Below are 17,625 nucleotides of genomic sequence, written 5' to 3' on the forward strand. Positions count from 1 at the left end.
CAAGCTGCTTGCTTTTAAGAAAAGAAAGAAAGAAAAACAGGAAGGGAACCTGGTGGGGTGTCTCTTAAGTGACAGGCACTGAGCTAAATTCTTTCACATACCTGATCTTATTTCATCCTTAAAATAACCCTACAACGTGGGCATTATTAATCCCATTATACATATGAAGATTCTGAAGTTCAGAGAATTTATGTGACTTGCTAAAATAATCTCACATAGAATTTAAGTGACTGACTTGACATTTGCTCTAACAGTCCAGGGAAAATTTTACTATAGAAAATGCCTTATGGAAGAAAGTTGGGGAGTTTAGTATCACATATTGATTCAAAGTTTGAGTCAGAATTTTTTTAATGCCTGGTGTTATACAGATACAGTGGTACCTTTTTTTTTTTTTTCTAGGAATGTGAAAATATGAGGTGCCATAATTAGTATTTGTATTCTAATACTTTCTAGATATGATTTTTTGGGTGGTTTATTTCTTTGGCAGAGCCAGCCATAAGCTGTTTCTCAGATCCCTGGGGACCAAGAAAACATGGGAAATTAAAAGATCAGGTAAAAGCAGGGGATCGTGGTATGACTGTTTTGGAACCTCTATTTTTTCTATTTAAACATTTGTTTAAAATTGTATCCTATACATTTGAGATTAACAATGTCATGTTATGGGATATATTTAGATAGTAAAATTATTATAGGGAGGCAAATTAACATCTATCATCTCATCTAGGTACTTTTTCCTGTGACAAGAGCAGTCGAAGTCTACTTATTTAACAAACATTTCTAATACAATTTCATTAGCTTTAGTCCCCATGTGGTTCATTCCATCTCTAAACATGTTCATCCTTCCTATCTGCTATTTTGTATCCTATGACCTATGATTCTCATTGCCTCCGGGAACACTTGCCCACAGTAAGATGGTAACCACTGCTTCATTCTCTATCTCGGTGTATTTGAGCTCTTTTCAAACATACATATTCCACATACAAGTGAGACCATGCAATATTTTTCTTTCTGTGTCTGGCTTATTTCACTTGGCATAATGTCCTCCAGGCCCATCCATGTTGTGGCAAGTGGCAGAATCTCCTTTGTTAAGGTTGAATCATAAGGAATCTCTCCCTTAGAGTATGACAAGTTCTTACTTCCGTTTCTGGTTGCCAAAGGTCAACCATCCAGTTCTGAATCAACATCCTGGTTTGTCTCTAGCTTATCACCCTTGAATTTGGGAAAGTGGCCTGAATCCTCACAAGTCTGTATGTAAAGCAGTCTGGGAAATGTATGCTGCTGTTCATCTGTGGATGTGTCTGACTTACAGTTCTTTCCGGGCACTCAATAGGCTTTATCCTCCAGAATTATGACTTTTTTTGCAACCTGACATACAGTAATTACAAATCAAATTCTACTCTCCTGTTATATATTTCTGTTTCTCTTTGCTTTAAAGGTTCTGAGAGAATCATAAAGTATAAACGATGAAAGACCTTAGCAATCAGCTAAGAAAAATAAAACTGAGAATGGTGATTCAGTTGATACATTTTTGTTCCCTAGTTTGCATCTGTGTATATCTGTTGTGTATGTGTGAGAAACTGTGCATGCATGTGACACCATAAGGGCCAGCGGTTTTTACTGTTTTGCCCATAAAATGATCTGAAACTTCTTTTCTCTTTCTTTTCCCTTTTACATGCTTTTACCTTATGTCTAGTGAGAAAACAATTATCATCTCTTCCCACTCTTAATGGCCTCTGCCACTAAATTCAGTAACACAAAGATTCCCAAACAAGAGTTTATCTCTTTTTTTTTTTTTTTTTTTTGGTATTTTGGAGATGTGCAATAAACATTTCTCTATAACTTAATTGGTGGGAAGTACTTAGCATATTCTCTGATGCAAAGTAGATGATGTAAACAACAACTTTTCTTCTAAGTATATTGAAAGACACTTCCTATCAAAGACAGCTCAAAAAACAATTGGTTTGAATTCCTAGATCTATGAGTTGCCAGTGCACAGAAGAAAATGTAGGCATTTTCTTCTACCAACTGAAACGTGGGTTTTAGAAAATACCTGAACTTAAAGCTTCAGGAGGCTTTTGGACTATGCTAAGGTCAACCCCTGCTTAATGTGAATTTCTTTTTTTTTTTTTTTTTTTTGAGACGGAGTCTCGCTGTGTCACCCAGGCTGGAGTGCAGTGGCGCGATCTCGGCTCACTGCAAGCTCCGCCTCCCGGGTTTACGCCATTCTCCTGCCTCAGCCTCCGGAGTAGCTGGGACTACAGGCACCCGCCACCACGCCCGGCTAGTTTTTTGTATTTTTAGTAGAGACGGGGTTTCACCATGTTAGCCAGGATGGTCTCGATCTGCTGACTTCGTGATCCACCCGCCTCGGCCTCCCAAAGTACTGGGATTACAGGCTTGAGCCACCGCGCCCGGCCTCTTAATGTGAATTTCTTTAAAAATTCTCTGCCAAATGGTTACTTATGCCACTTCTGAGAGTTTCGGCTATTAGGGAACTCATAATCTCAATCCAGGTTTAGAGTCTCTGGCAGTCAGCTTGGGCGGTTAGGTTCTACTCATTTGTCCAGGCCCCATTCCCTAGGCCAGTGGTCCCCAAACTTCTTGGCACCGGTGACTGGTTTTCTGGAAGACAATTCTGATGGTTTCGGGGTGATTCAAGTGCATTACATGTACTATGCACTTTATTTCTATTATTATTATGTACTCACCATAATGTGGAATCAGTGGGAACCTGGAGCTTGTTTTCTGGCAACTGGATGGTCCCATCTTTGGGTGATGGGAGACAGTGAAAGATCATCAGGCATTAGAGTCTCATAAGGAGTGCACAACCTAGATCCCTCGCATTGGATATCAATGCTATTGTACATAAAATCTGGGTATTTGTAACTTGGACTACTGGACTGTTCTTGAATGGAGAAGACACTATACAGGCTCCATTAGCCATCCCTACCTGCTTCTTCCAAGCCACAGCTAATCTGTGGGCCATCCTGCTACTACTTAAGGGGTTTGGGCCAGGTGATGTGTGACAGTATTGGAAAGGGCCTCAAGAAGGCAACTCACTGTCTATTAATAACTTTTAAACCTGGCTGAAATGAATGAATATCTAGATGAAATCATCCACGAAGAACAGAATGCTTACCAGCTTAAGCCATTATGGTCTTTGCTGGGATGGTAACATAGCACAAGAAATATTTAATGTGACAGAAATATTTCTCAGCAAATGTAGCCACTGTCAAAATGAAAAATGGATTCACTAAGGAGTTCTAGCTCCATGCAAGTTTGATTATTACCAAAATGAATCTGTTTAAAGCTGAAAACTGATTGGTGTCTCTTGTTCCTAAAAAAATTCCGCTATATGAATTGAATGCTCCTAATTAACTACAGTTTAACATAATTAGTCATGTGTGTTTTTGCCCCAAGCTTGGTTGTTTATAAAATAACTCCACGTTAGGGTAAGAATCTTATCTTGAAATTCAGGGTGTTCTCTTACCCTTTACTAATTGTAGGATTGACAGAATTCCAAGCTCCTGAAATAGAGAAACATTCCCTGTATACTTGAATAGCTAAGAAACAAGGCTTTGTCGAGTAGAATTGATACTCAGCAAGTATAGATACCACCTGCCAGTTTAGATGGTTTAGTTACAGTGGGTAGTATGTGGGCACACCAGGTTCTAAGACTGGCCTGAGGACTCTGATAACACTTCGTAAATATCAGCAGCTGTGTCTAAATTAGCCTCCTGTAGTGTGGGAAGTTGAGTCTTGAAGCAACTGTTTGGGCAGTGATAACCCTGTAATTTTCAACAAACATATAAATGTTATGTCCTAGAAAATGTTAACATGTATATAAAGGGTAGATGTATACCCAGGGCTGCTCCTCATGCAGAGGGGCATAAACACCGCCCAGAGCCTCTTAAGATGCTGCTGTGATTCATCTATGAATTCAGGTTCACTTACTGAGTGTTACTTTTATGCATGTAGGTAAAAGTGTACATCCCACTTAGTCTTTATCCTCCCAGGAGCCTGCTGCAGTAGGTATTATTTTCTCTGTTTTAGAGATGAAGAATCTGAGGCTCAGAGAATTTAAATGACTTGCTTATGAGATCTAAAACTCTATCACCTCGCTACAATTACATGACCCATTGTTTCCATAGAGAAAAGTCTCTGCAGTTTGCACAGCAAAAATTCATTCTGATAAAATGTAAGCTCATTTAGCATTGTTTTATGAAAAGTGTAACTGGGAAATACCTCTCCTCCTTAAATTAACTCTCTGGATATGATATAATACACAAAATATTATAGTGCTCTTTCAGAGAATGAATGGTTGGCTCAGTTTTATTCTTCCTAGAATTTTATTTTAAAAAATACATCTTTAGGCAAATCCTCTATTCATGATTTATTTCAGCCCCGTTGGGAAGTGGGATTCTCCTCATTTTGGTGGCAAACATCTGTCTCTCTGGGGAGCAAACGGAAAGGACTCTGGCTCTTCAGCAATGACAGTAACAGTCTCATAACTCTTTGCCTGATCTCAGGATCACCTGAATGGACTCTGTTCTGAATATAGGGTTTGAAAGTTGATGTTCCAGCAAAGTGGTGATGCAAATTGAGTGATAGTCTAATGATGACTTCAGTTTGCACAATACAAAGTGATGGCAGTTGCTCAAGGCACCCCTCATCTGCCTGTTCCTCTTTCCTTCTTTCTGTTGTGATTTTTAATGAGATCTCAGTAAACAGGGCTCTCCACTGACCGTAAGGTCCCATGATTTACTTGTTCTTGGTCACTTCATAGATTCTGTGTGCCTCAGTTTCTCCTTCTGGAAAATGGGCATAGCCAAAAACAACTTTCTCTTTTGTGCTATTGAAAAGGTATAAATAAGACTTTTAAGAGAAGTTATATGCTTACATATAGTCAATAGTATATGCTTATATACATACAAATAGTTATATGCTTGTGTATTTTTAAGAGAAGTTATATGCTTACATGTAGTAAACTTAGTTTTGGTTTGAGGGAAATTAGTTGATTAGTGGAATTCAGATGGAGAATCTCCTTCCCTCACTGTGGGTGAACACTTCTTTTAGAGGGTAGGTAGGCTAAGGTGGGAACTGAAAATCTTGTTTGTCTGCTGTGGCTTTCTTGTCTCTCATAAATAGTACACAACACGCATCATGATGTTGTGATGTTTTTCTTCAATATCAACCATCTGGAAAATCTCTCTTTCCCTCCTATTATCAATAAGTCAGTGGCCTATCTTTTTTATTTGGTCAAGGCCTGGTGCATATTCTATTAAGTCTATAGGTTTGAACCCTAACATATTTTGGGTCACTGTTTTGCACCTCAAGCCCAGGCTGAACCCCTAACCTGGAACTCTAGGAAATCTTCAAAGGGAATGGGGTGGTTGGAAGACTGACTTTCTTAGTGCCACTCATTTCTTTAGTAAGTATTTATTGCTAACTTGTGTGTCAGGCACAGTTCTTGGTATTACAAATGCAGAAAAATAAGATCCCCGATCTCATGGAATTTCCATTCTGGCAAGGGGAGACAGGAATCAAAGTAAACAAATAACAAATATAATAATTTCAGATATTGATATGAGCTATGAATACAATGAAATCCGGTGACTGGGAGGGTGAGAAACCCCTCTGAGCAGTTGATACGTTGAGCTAAGCAGTTGAGCTAAGACTTTAGTGAGGAGAAATAACCAGGTATGGAGGGAAAGTATTCCATGCGGAGAAAATAGCTCATGCACTATTGTTTAGGGAACGGAAATATGCCTATGTTCTACTGGCATTAAACTTTGGGAGGCAAGCGTGACAAGATGGAAAGAGGATTGACTTGGGAATCCACCCTCATGGGTCAGGGTGAGAATCCCAACTTCTGTTTCTCCATTTCTCGTAAATGGGTTCTTGAGTAGCTACTGCACCAGGCTGCTGTGGGGCTTGTGTGGATACGAAACAACTATTCACCAATTGCGAGACCATTCTCTCACTCAGTGCTGCTAAGGTGTTGGCCAGGAAAGCTTCAGTCTTTGCTTTGTCTAATACTAAGGCATCACATCACCAAGAAGCCCACTGGTCAGTAGGTAACATCAGGGGGCAGACATGGAGTGTCTGATAGTGAAGGCATTGGTTCTACAACTCCAGAAGAAAAATGAGCAATGCTATATGGTGCAGCAGGAGCCCTGGGTTCTAAAACAGTCTCTCCGTGATCTTGGAGGAGACCCCTCTCTCTGTTCTCAGGTTCTTATTTGTTTAAAAAAAAAAATGAAAAGGCAAGGGGGGGTTAGAATCACAGCTCCTTTCCAGCTCATTGCCAGGATTCTAAGATGCTCTGTGTAACAGGCCATAAGACACAACACCCAGCCAGACCTGACTAGGTAAAGGCAAGGCAAGGGAGAAGCATGGGGTGGGATGTATGTGCCAAGGTTTGTTCAGGCGAGTGGCTTTTCATTGCAGGAGTTGGAAAGACAAGGTCTTTATCAAGAGAGCAGACTGTGAACAGCAAGAAGTAATGCTGCCAGTCATTTTTATGTGGCTTCTCTCTGCCTATGGAGAGTGTTTGTACGTGGTGGAGGGTGACTATGTTTTCTCCTTCCACTTCTTTGGATTAGGCTGCAGTGTTTCCCCTACTGAAAACAGTATACGAAGGCTCCCGACTGGGGACGAAAAGTCCCCTCATGCACTGATTTGCAAGCAACAACTAAAACTGTATTCACATTGCAGTAGCCCATGCCAACAAAAGAGCTCTTGGACCCAGTGATGGTGCATTGTTTGCAGAGCAGAGCTGCTGCCGCCCCAGACAAAGCCGCATTAGAGACACGACTTCGGGCTTACAAATAAGAGTGCTGAATCATTCTGGAACCCTTCAATATGGTGTTTTCCTCAAGATTTTATAATACGCAATTTAAGAGAAGAACAGCCCAACGAGCCAATATTCTTTTCAGAAATATCAGCTAAAGCATATCCAGGGGCCAGAAAATAATTGCTTTTTTTCTCCCACCCTCTCGTGCTCCCACCTGTGTTTCTGGCCTGCCTTGTTCTGGAAGTGGAAATTGTAGCTACCTGATTCAACATTTTCTCCTGCTACTGCTGCATTTTTAGATCGATAGATATCCTAAATTTGCTCTGCTCACCTACTAGTATGTCCCTAGAATATCTCCCATAAGTAGTTTCTCTCTGGAACTTACTCTCTTTCTTCTTACTCATGCCCTCTGCTTTTCCTCTTAGGATCATAATTATCAACTACATAACAGTGAAATTTTACTAGGAATACTTAAGAACATTGACAGAAAATGTCATTTTATATTGGCATATGCAATTTGCACATACACAGATAAATATATCTTACGTGTACATATATGTGAATGTTCATATCTCCATGTCAAGTGATATGAAGTTTGACATAGAGAAAACAAATGTCTCAAACTTCTTTTGAAACATGGCATGTGTATGTGTGTGTATGGATTTATGTAGATTGTTCTCTAGATCAGACACAGTATGATGATGTCTTTTAATCCAGTTATGTAGGCATTGGAAAACTTTAATTCACAAATAAATGTATTCATTCTTTATAAAACAAAGACACAGGATTGCCAAGCCCACCTTATTGCCAAGCACTGTCTTAGGTGTTAGAGAAATAGTGATGAAAAGGGCAGATTTGCTGCTGTTGTTTTTTTTTTCAAATTTAGATTCTTCCTATGTCTAAGAGGACTTGAGCAGATCTGTACCTATTAATAGAGCATAAGATATTTTAAGACAAAAATAGGACAAAAAAAAGTCTGAAGCAGAAATAAAGGATGCTTTTAGTCACCTGAGTTGACTGAATTTTGAACACGTAGATTAAAAAAAAAAAAAGGCTATGCTTTCCAATGGCCAAAGCAATTTAGAAACCATTGAATTATACAGTTATGATCTTCCAGTTGCAAGATGACAAAAATTAATTTTCTAGGGGAAAAAAGCTTCTCTTTAGATTAGGAATTTATCATGTTTTCTTTAAAGTTTAGTGAGTGGCATTGTGAGGTTTTATAAAAGATAAAATACTAGCTTTCAAATATTACACATTAAAGGTAAAAATTAAAATTACAGATAAGTTATACTCCAATGACGGCAGTTTTAAAAGAGGCTCTGATAAGAACTTTAAGATTTACTTTGTGATATCCAATTCTAATCAAGGATGAAGGGCTACTGAATTCACTTAACGTGACCATTAAACAGTATGTTTTAAGCATCAAATGTCTTAAGTGACATATTGTGAAGTCAGTATAATTAAACATGTATTTAACATGTATTCTAAGGTAGGTATTGCATCTTGATTAAAGTTAGAGCCCTAAATTTCTTTCTTTTTATTAATAAAAAGGAAATTCTTTATTGGGGGCAAGACATTCACAGAAAGCATGTATTGTTTGAAAGGTACCTGAATCTTTTGTATCACTCTCTTACATAAATTCTGGTGAAGCAAACAACCTTCCAATATATAGCTGTTTATATGCAATGAATACAGGTTAGAAAAACCTCCAACATAGTAAAACAACAGATAAATAGAGTTAATGTGAGGCAGAAGAACAGGCATGAGACCTGTGGTTTGGATACTACCTCGGCAGGTTTTTTTTTTTTTTTTTTTTTTGGAGACAGAGTCTTGCTCCATTGCCCAGGCTGGAGTGCAGTGGCATGATTTCAGCTCACTGCAGCCTCCGCCTTCTAGGTTCAAGTGATTCTTGTGCTTCAGCCTCCCTAGTAGCTGGGATTTCAGGTGTGCACCACCACGACTGGCTAATTTTATTTATTTATATTTTTTTGTAGAGACAGGGTTTTGCCATGTTGACCAGGCTGGTCTTGAACTCCTGGCCTCAAGTGATCTGCCAGTCTCAGCCTCCCAGAGTGCTGCGATTACAAGTGTGAGCCACTGCACCTGACCTCCTCTGCGGTTTTGAATAAGATGGGTCTACCAAGAAGTGCAGGGTGGCAGCTTGGGTGGGACACTCAGCAAGAGCTGGATGTGTAATAATTAAATAGAAGCCAGGCATGGTGGTGCTTGCCTGTAGTCCCAGCTACTCAGGAGGGTGACACGGGAGGATCACTTGAGCCCAGGAGTTCCAGGGTACAGTGAGCTATGACATGCCACTATGATGTGCCACTGCAGTCCAGCCCGGGCAACGGAGGAGACCCCATCTTTTTTAAAAAAATAGAAGAGAGACTCTCCCTGAGATTTCAAATTTCCATTTTGTCAGTACATTTCAAACTGAGTAAATGTCCTAAATGAAATGAACTAGCTTACATTTAAAAAAAAATTATCATTTACAAGGATGAATTGGATAATTTAAAGATACCTGTGAGGTAAAATAATTAGTAATTTGTGTGATAAATTAGAACTGTACATTTCAACTAGCAGTTACACGGAAAGCAAGTTGGCATTTTATTTATGGCAATGAAGGGTCCTTTAAGAGACCCTTTAGTATTTCCATGTCCCAAAGACAACTCACAAGGTCATCTCTTCTAATCCTATTAACTCACAGGGGAGGTTAGAGGTCTTGTCCAGAGCCGCATATCTAACTGGTGGCTCTTTGACCATTGAATTCAAGTATCTAGAGAAGACAAAGATTCCAACAAAGAATTTAAACACTTTGTCATCCATGTTATATGCACTGTCTATCACAGAGAATGGGAATATTTTAGCTCTACACTGAAACAAGGAATAAAAGCTAAGTTGGATGGCAGCAGTGTTGTTCATATCTCCTGTTGGTTTCAAATAATTGCTACTTGACCTTTGTTCCTACTTTTTTTCAAGCATGCCAGTGATTCTAAGCATGAAACAACCTACCTAGATAACTAATAATATCACAGAAAAAGACCAGGAGCTTGGAGAAAAGGCTGGGCATTGATTCCATTTTGTTTCATAAGACCTGACACAATTTCTAGCTCCAGATATAAATACAATTCCTACATCACAAAAACAATTTGGAAGTCCCTCTGCATTCTTTATGATGGGATTTAGTCTGGATTTTCTAGGAAATCCAGTAATGGAGCCTACCTGCTTTCTAGGACTGATTCTCTTCTTCCTGATCTTTCTGCACTTCTGTCCCAGGCTTGCACACTCATTTCCAAACCCTTACCTTCCCCATGTGTAACTGAGATTAAAAGACTTGTTAACTTCATCCCTTTTGTCCTGAATTAACTCATCTGAAATGTGAGCTCTTGAGACCTAAACTAAAGTTGTAAGAGGAATACCTAGGATCAAGTTGAAAGCCTACTGGCATTGGACTCACAATGATGGGGTTTCATATTCCAGCTAACCACTTGCTAGTTGTGTGACCCTACACAAGTTATGTAACCACTCTGGGCCTCAGGATCCACTGTTGTAACCTTTGGGAAAAACAATATAGCTCAGAATATAGCTGGGAAAAACAGAAATAATGCCTACAAAGTACCAGCCATGTCATAGAAGCCAAATGGTAACATTATTTAAGCAAAAAGTGAGTCAGAGTTTTTTTTTTTTTTTGAGACGGAGTCTTGCTCTGTTGCCCAGGCTGGAGTGCCGTGGTGCAGTCTCAGTTCACTGCAAGCTCTGCCTCCTGGGTTCACGCCATTCTGCCTCAGCCTCCCAAGTAGCTGGGACTACAGGTACCCGCCACCATGCCTGGCTAATTTTTTGTATTTTTAGTAGAGACGGGGTTTCAACTTGTTAGCCAGGATGGTCTCGATCTCCTGACTTCATGATCCATCCACCTCGGCTTCCCAAAGTGCTGGGATTACAGGCGTGAGCCACGGTGCTCGGCCCTAGCAGAATTTTTAACTGCTTAAATTGGATTTTCAGATGACCTAAGGTTATCACAAGGGTTAAGTAATGAGAATATTGCCCATAGTAATGATGTTCAATAACAGACGAGATGCTGAAAAGACTCCTGCTTAGACCAGATTTCATGGCAATCCCTTGAAACTCATTTGAGGTACCATTTTTATTAAGAGTTTTAGAGTAGATTAGTCTTCAGGCTGCCAATTAGTCAAGTGAATTATTGTCCGGGGACCACTGAGTTGACAGTATATTAAATAATTTAATTGAGGATATTAATCCACAGAGCATGCGTGGATGGACCGATAACAGAAGCATCCTTTAAACTGAACTAGTGTTCATATTGGACTGGTGGGCTAAGGTGACATGCCCTCTACTTATTATTTATTTAGCTGGAACTGGGTCACTTTAATTTGCTGTAAAGTGTAGTGAGTGTGGACAGGTCAGCTGCATGCACCAGCTGGGCCCCCGTGTTGAATATCTTCCCTTGTATTGTAGAAGATTCCACTGGCGTTCCTGAGTTCCAATTATGTAACAGGAAGATACGCACTTCTGAATCATCATCATCTCACTTGGCTTTCTTTGAGGCTAAACTTTGACTCTCCTCTCATCCCATTCCTTCCAGAAGAACAGAAGTGAAGTGTATGCTGCTATTGTGCTGAATATTTAGTTTAGGCAAGTCAGGGGATGGGCAAAGTGTGCTTTTCCATTGTCAAAATCAGACGGGCCATGAAGCACAATCCCCGTCAAGGCTACTGCAGGACTATAATGGGCATCAACAGAGCTCCCACGTTTCAGTATTGGATGGTATCTTAGAGCTAAACTAGTCCAAATCCCTCCTTTTCCTGATGATGAAACCAAAAATCAGAAATGTTAAATTCTTTGCCAAGGTTATACAGTTGGTAAGTGACAAAACCAAGACTGCTGGACTTTTTTGGGGGATTCACTTTTGAGTATTCTTTCATTATAAAGATGCCAATGCATACTATGTCTGATATGCAAATGAATATGTCAAAAGTAAAACAATTTCAGGAAACTCTTTAATGCTGGATATTTAATATTAGGTAAAAGAGGGAGGTGTGTGTTGACTTCAAAGAATGTCACAAATTGCTAGGCAGGAGAAGCCTATCGGTGCACCTAGGAAAACAAATTCTTCCCTTTGTTGTTTAGGGAACTGACTGGCATTGTCCCCAAGGAACTTATGTACTAGACTATAAGGAGACCCAACAAATACTGAGGAAAAAAACCCTTTCTATTTCAAGCTGCAGCTCCAATATCCAAACAAATGCCTACTATTAATGTGAATGTGAATGTCTATGTATGTGTATTTTGTGTATCCGTGTACCTGATTTGTGTGTATTTGTATGTGTGTGTCTGTATTCATGTGTGTTTGCACAATGCATGCATGTCTCTGTACCTGTGTATACATGTGTTCTACATGTGTGTTTGTGCATGTGTGTTCACTCAGGCCTCAGGCACAGCAAGCAAGTGCACCCTTCATGCCGGAGAGCCTGTTGGGCTGATTTTTTTCCCTGGCACTGCCCCTTAACAGTTTTCCTTCTTGAGCAAGTAGTTACATCGTTTTTCTGAATCTCAGTGTTCTTATCTATAAAATGAAAGAAAGAAGTTAACCAGTGTGTTTTTAGTCCCATAGCCATTTCAGTGATTAAATTGAATTAACTGCATTTGCACAAAATTTGGTAATATTTTATTATAGGTTCTATAATAGATTTGCCTCCCAAACAACCAACTTTGGTATTTCCATGTACAGATGGCCTTTGTGAAAATGCACACTGTTTAAATTAATCCTTATGGCAGCTCCATGAATGAAGCACAGTTATCTCTACCTTACATACGAGCAAACTGAGATCTTGAGTTGTAGTAATCTTCCTGGAGTCGCCCAGGGAGGTTTTGGAGGACAGGAACACAAACCTACATCTGTCTCTAAAGCCAGCCTTGCAGTCATTCTCTCCTTTGCCTCACCTCTGCCCAAAGCTGTTGTGAAGAACGATACGGTGGTCGTGGAACTGGCATCGGCATCCTGGTTCCCTTTATCCAGCTAATGTTTGCCCTTTTCTCTGACACACCTATTTCCCTTGATATCTCAGCTGGCACATAATTTTTTAAAGTCAACCCACCATTCTGCCCTGGTAGAAGGAGAGAGATTTGGGAACAATTCAAACTGGACAGTGAATGCAGGCTTCGTGGAGAAGGGCATATTGCTGGCACATCTTAACAGCACCTCATGGTACAGAACTTGCCTTGCAAGCCTTTGACAGCCATTGAACTGCAGAACCCACTGCTCCTAGTGTTCAACCCAGGAAGAAACAGAAGGAGAACTGCCAGGATGTAACTGCTTAATCCCTTCCTAATCTCTGGATTCTCATAAATCCTTTAACTCTTCAACTATGGAATTATAAGAACTGGGTTTGCAGAATCATTATGGTCATAGGAGGCCCAAGTACTGAGCTATGAAATTCGGAAAAAGCAGAGGGCCAAGAAGATTGCCACAGGGTTGACTTTGAAACCAGTTTGAATACAATTACTGAGAAAGAAAAGCAAACCCCTATTTACAAAATTATTATTTTTGTTGAGATATATTGAATCAATTTTGTACAGAAAATTGCAAAGGAACCTCTCAGAGCCCTTTAAAAGCAATTTAATATTTGTAATAAGGCAAATATTTCTGACTCTCAACTATTTAGCCATGAAATTTTAAAATCCAATGAAAGTCTGACTTCAATAAATGCTGCTTTACAAATTTTATTGCCTATGTAATAGCCTAAAAATACTGACATTCTTTAGACACTTAAATTTAATCATAATGACAAATAATGAACTTTTAAAACTGCCCTTCATGTAATTGAGTATAATTTGGTGCTTTTAAAACATGGGTTTGTTTTTCTGGTATGTCGTCTCTCAAAATTGTAAATAAGGTCGATTTACCCGGCAGCCTGAGAATTTCTAAGCAATTGTGCCTTATTTCCAAGCAGTCTTTTAGAAACATAAAGCACAATATATTGTATGACAAGAAGACTTGAGAGGCTTCTCATCTCAGTTATTAACAATTCTTCAAAAGATCTAGGCAGGAGTTAGTGCCATCGTGAAATGATGACACCATGGCCGCAGGTAATGTGATGTGGCCAGTCTCTCTGTGAGAGTAGGGAGCAGTTTTCCTCATTTTGGAATTTCCTTCTTTCTAAAGGGCAGTAGATAGCACACTGGACTAGTCTTCATTAGATATAGGATCTGAGCTATGTTCTAAGGACATGTTGCCCGTCTCAGACTCAGATTCTTCCTCAGTAAGATAGTAATCATAGCGTTAAAAGGATTTCATGAAACACAACATATGAAAGTGTTTGCAAGTCGAAATCTACCTCTTTGAAGTAAGGCAGCATTAACATCTTTATAGTTGTTTCTCTGTATACCTATTCTCACCAGAATCACATACATGACACTGGCCTTGTTGGCAGCATAATCCCACTCACTGTTTAAAGCTTCCCTTTTCTATTGCCGTAGACTGGTCATAAAATGTTTCCTTGTTCTTGAGAGTCACAGAACTCTGTGAATGAACCAGAGTAAACCACTCCACTGCTAGAAAAGCAAAATTTGGCCTAGTATGTCTATTGATGGGGTCATCTCGGCCATCTCTCTGAAATTGCAGACCCTATGCGTATTTCCTGTTCCCCTCCACAGCTCTGCTTTCCTCCATGACAAACTTATCATCATAAATACACTTTATTTTAATGTATCTATCTGATTTACTGTATCCTCCAGTAGACTGTAAGCTCCACTTGGGCGGGGGTATTTGTTTCATTGGCTGTCATGTGCCTTGCACCAAGAACAATAGTTGACATAGAAAAACGAAGGAATGATGACCAGCTTATGGTTGTTATACAGACGCTCATATACCTGCAGCTAAGAAAACCTAGAAATTATTAGAAATGGTTCACTATAAGGCTTAGGATGCTTTTAATGTTTCAATTCTAACATGTCAAGGCCCATAAAAGAGTTTATTTTTAATATTTTCTACTATTGGCTTCGTCAGCACTTTCTTATTCTAGCGATTTTTGTCTGCTTAGTTCTGTGAAGAGGGAGTATAGTTCATGCCTCACATATTAATCTTAGATTTATAGAAAAACATAAGAAATAAAAGGGAGTTTACCCCTCCTTCTATTAGAGCTTATATGCAAATTCCAAATCCACTCTCCTGAGCAGTTACCCATGATTTAATATTCATAAATTCCCACTGTATACTCAGTTGCAAGAAACCAAAGCAAGATTATAAACAGCACTAATAACAAACAGGCATAAAACTTTTACTACCCTCTGTTCCCACAGCACTTGGGAGATGTGTCAAATTACTCTGTGGAAGACTGGAAAGAGGGAGTTGGGGTAGAAATCATGGCCCATATGATAGTGATGCAGTTTCCAAATTTTACAGCTTGGGAATCACTACGTATTTAGGAAACTCTACCTTTGTTAATTAGTTGCAACTGCAGAAGATGAGCCTGCAGGGATCTTTAAAGAGAGCCAGTGTAGATGGAGCAGAAGAACAGGGAAAAAAAAAATCTGAAGACAGCATTGCTTTCATGAATCTTTAAGAGGGACTTTCCTCTATTGTTATACAATCACACAAATAATGGACAGGGTTTGACAATACAGGAAGAGGACACTTCTCTCTGTATTTAATTCCCTCAGGTTTCTGACTACTTGAGTTTGAAAAACACATCATTTTGTAGGATCTTCCTAAATAAAACTCTGTACTTTGCTTGTGCAAAAAGAAACAGAATGTAATTCTATTTCTATTTCTAGAGCCAGTGCAAACATGTATTTGTTAAATGTTGTTGAAGAGAGTGTAAAATGATGCAGATGGTCGTGGTCAAGTGTCTTAATGTCTTCCCCTTCCACCTAGGATTTTGCTGCTTTCTTCTTGATCTTCACTTGGCCACCTTTGCGCTGCTTACAGGAAATTTTCCAGACAAAGCCTAGTGATTGGCTATTCATGAATTAGAGACACAAAACGCTTTAAATTTATCTTGTCTATTTCCAGAGAGAAAGATGCAATATAGATGGAGAAAAATGTCATGTTTGAAGACATTTGCTTCATCTAGATAGTCAATTTAGTCTTTAAAATGTGCATACATGTAACAAATACACTTATTTCTCTCTTAATTTTGCCATGGAAGCCCTTTGGTGCTTTGCCATAGACCAAGTAGTCACAGTAGGAAAACTCAGCTCAGACTGGTCAGTTGTAATTTATAATATGCAGAGAAAGGCACTCACCAGCACTGACAGTGATAGCTTCAATGAACTGTTCTCTCCAGCTGTTTGTCCCAACCACAAGGGCCAGGTTTGTCTTCTTAATGAGTTTGTCCACGGTACTCTAGAAAGGTTGAAAAGAATAATATAATAAATGCTGGGTTTGTTAAGGCCTCAAGAAATCTAAGACCTTGTTGATTTTGAAACTCCAGAGTTATATAAAGGGTAGCAGATGTTAGGCTCAGAACAACAGTATTGACATCAAACACTGTTATGATTATGCAAACAAGCATGGTCTTTAGTTGGAAACATTCTGAAATGGAAACTTCTTTGTAGCAAATACAAGTCTCCTTCACTGACTAATGAAGAATAGCCTCAGTGTTTAGAATAGCAGAGGCTGCAAAAGCCCATCCATCCCCCCAAATGCTTTACCAACTTGCTTCTCTACTGGTTTCATCAGTAGTGTTTCATCTGCAATTGAATTAATATATGCTCTATTCAGCACTACATATCTGCGAATAGCCGGCGAAGTGACAAACACATTATGAAACCAAGAAATATTACTACTGTTTTTTGTTTATCAATGAAATGTAACCAGATAATGGAGTCTCCAGGTTGCCTGCTGCATGGTCATTAATAAATGGATTTTTCTCTGGGTACTATTTTGTCAGCCTCTTGCCTGTTAGAGAATCCCATGTTTACCCTATTCCTATTGCAAACAAGAATAGACAAAAAGACAAGAAGAAAAGATCAGTTCTTATGGTTTAGGGCACATTGCAGTTTACCTTGCCCTAAATCTACCCTGCTTTACTGGCACTGTGCTGCATACCCCTTATTTTTCTTTGGAACTTTTTAAGCACCTTGTTTTGTACAATCAGCACTCTCTAGCTTTCTAAATTCAGTTGATGTAACAACAGGAGCAGCCAAACGTTCACTAGAAAACTAAGTAAGCAGATGCACTGAAAGCACTACCACAGTCATGGCAACTACAGGGAGAAGGGTCATTTCCAAGACACTAAGGCTGTTCTTCCCAAGAAACTACCACAGTGACTAGTCTACCAAACACCCACACTTACTGTCAGAGCATCCTCGAATTTCCACTAATTGCAAAGAGGCAGAAAACACATTATTTGCCATAGGTCAAAATCTGTATGTGTTTTATGCAATGTACCTGAGTTGACTGTGGTTTAAGAGAGCACATTTTCAGTTAACTGGGAGTAAGCAAAATGCTATCCAAAGGGCTTGTATTAAGGCCAAAGCCAAATCATAATATCAAGTATGTTTGCTCAATAAGAGTCATTGGAACAGACTTGAAACATTGAGACGATAATAAGCATGAAAGGGCCCATCTCCAGCTGGCTCACTCTGTATTCATGACATTATTCTTGGCTGAATTGTATGTCCTTAGGGTGATGAGCTTTCGGCTTCTAGCTTTGTGTCTAGAACTGCTGGTGCCCCTGATAACAGCTGTAACCATCACTGCTTTTGGCTACCATAACTTGAAGCACATAATTAGCATCCGTCTTTCCTCTCTCAACTCAGCCACATCTCATCAAGTACTCTGACCATCCTCATTGATACAA

General features: G+C 39.4%; 1 protein-coding gene across 24 annotated transcripts in view; it reads right to left on the reverse strand.

Moving 5' to 3' along the window:
• LOC105464900 (solute carrier family 8 member A1) overlaps positions 1–17,625 on the reverse strand; it is a 391,740-nt gene that overhangs the window by 31,729 nt on the left and 342,386 nt on the right. For all 24 annotated transcript variants that reach the window (XM_011713024.3, XM_024787724.2, XM_071076612.1 and 21 more), the window contains one exon: positions 16,067–16,166. In XM_011713024.3, the coding sequence (XP_011711326.1) occupies positions 16,067–16,166 (100 nt within the window). The remainder of the gene's footprint in view (positions 1–16,066; positions 16,167–17,625) is intronic.

Source organism: Macaca nemestrina, chromosome 13 (genome assembly GCF_043159975.1).
Source record: "Macaca nemestrina isolate mMacNem1 chromosome 13, mMacNem.hap1, whole genome shotgun sequence".
Lineage (NCBI taxonomy): Eukaryota > Metazoa > Chordata > Mammalia > Primates > Cercopithecidae > Macaca > Macaca nemestrina.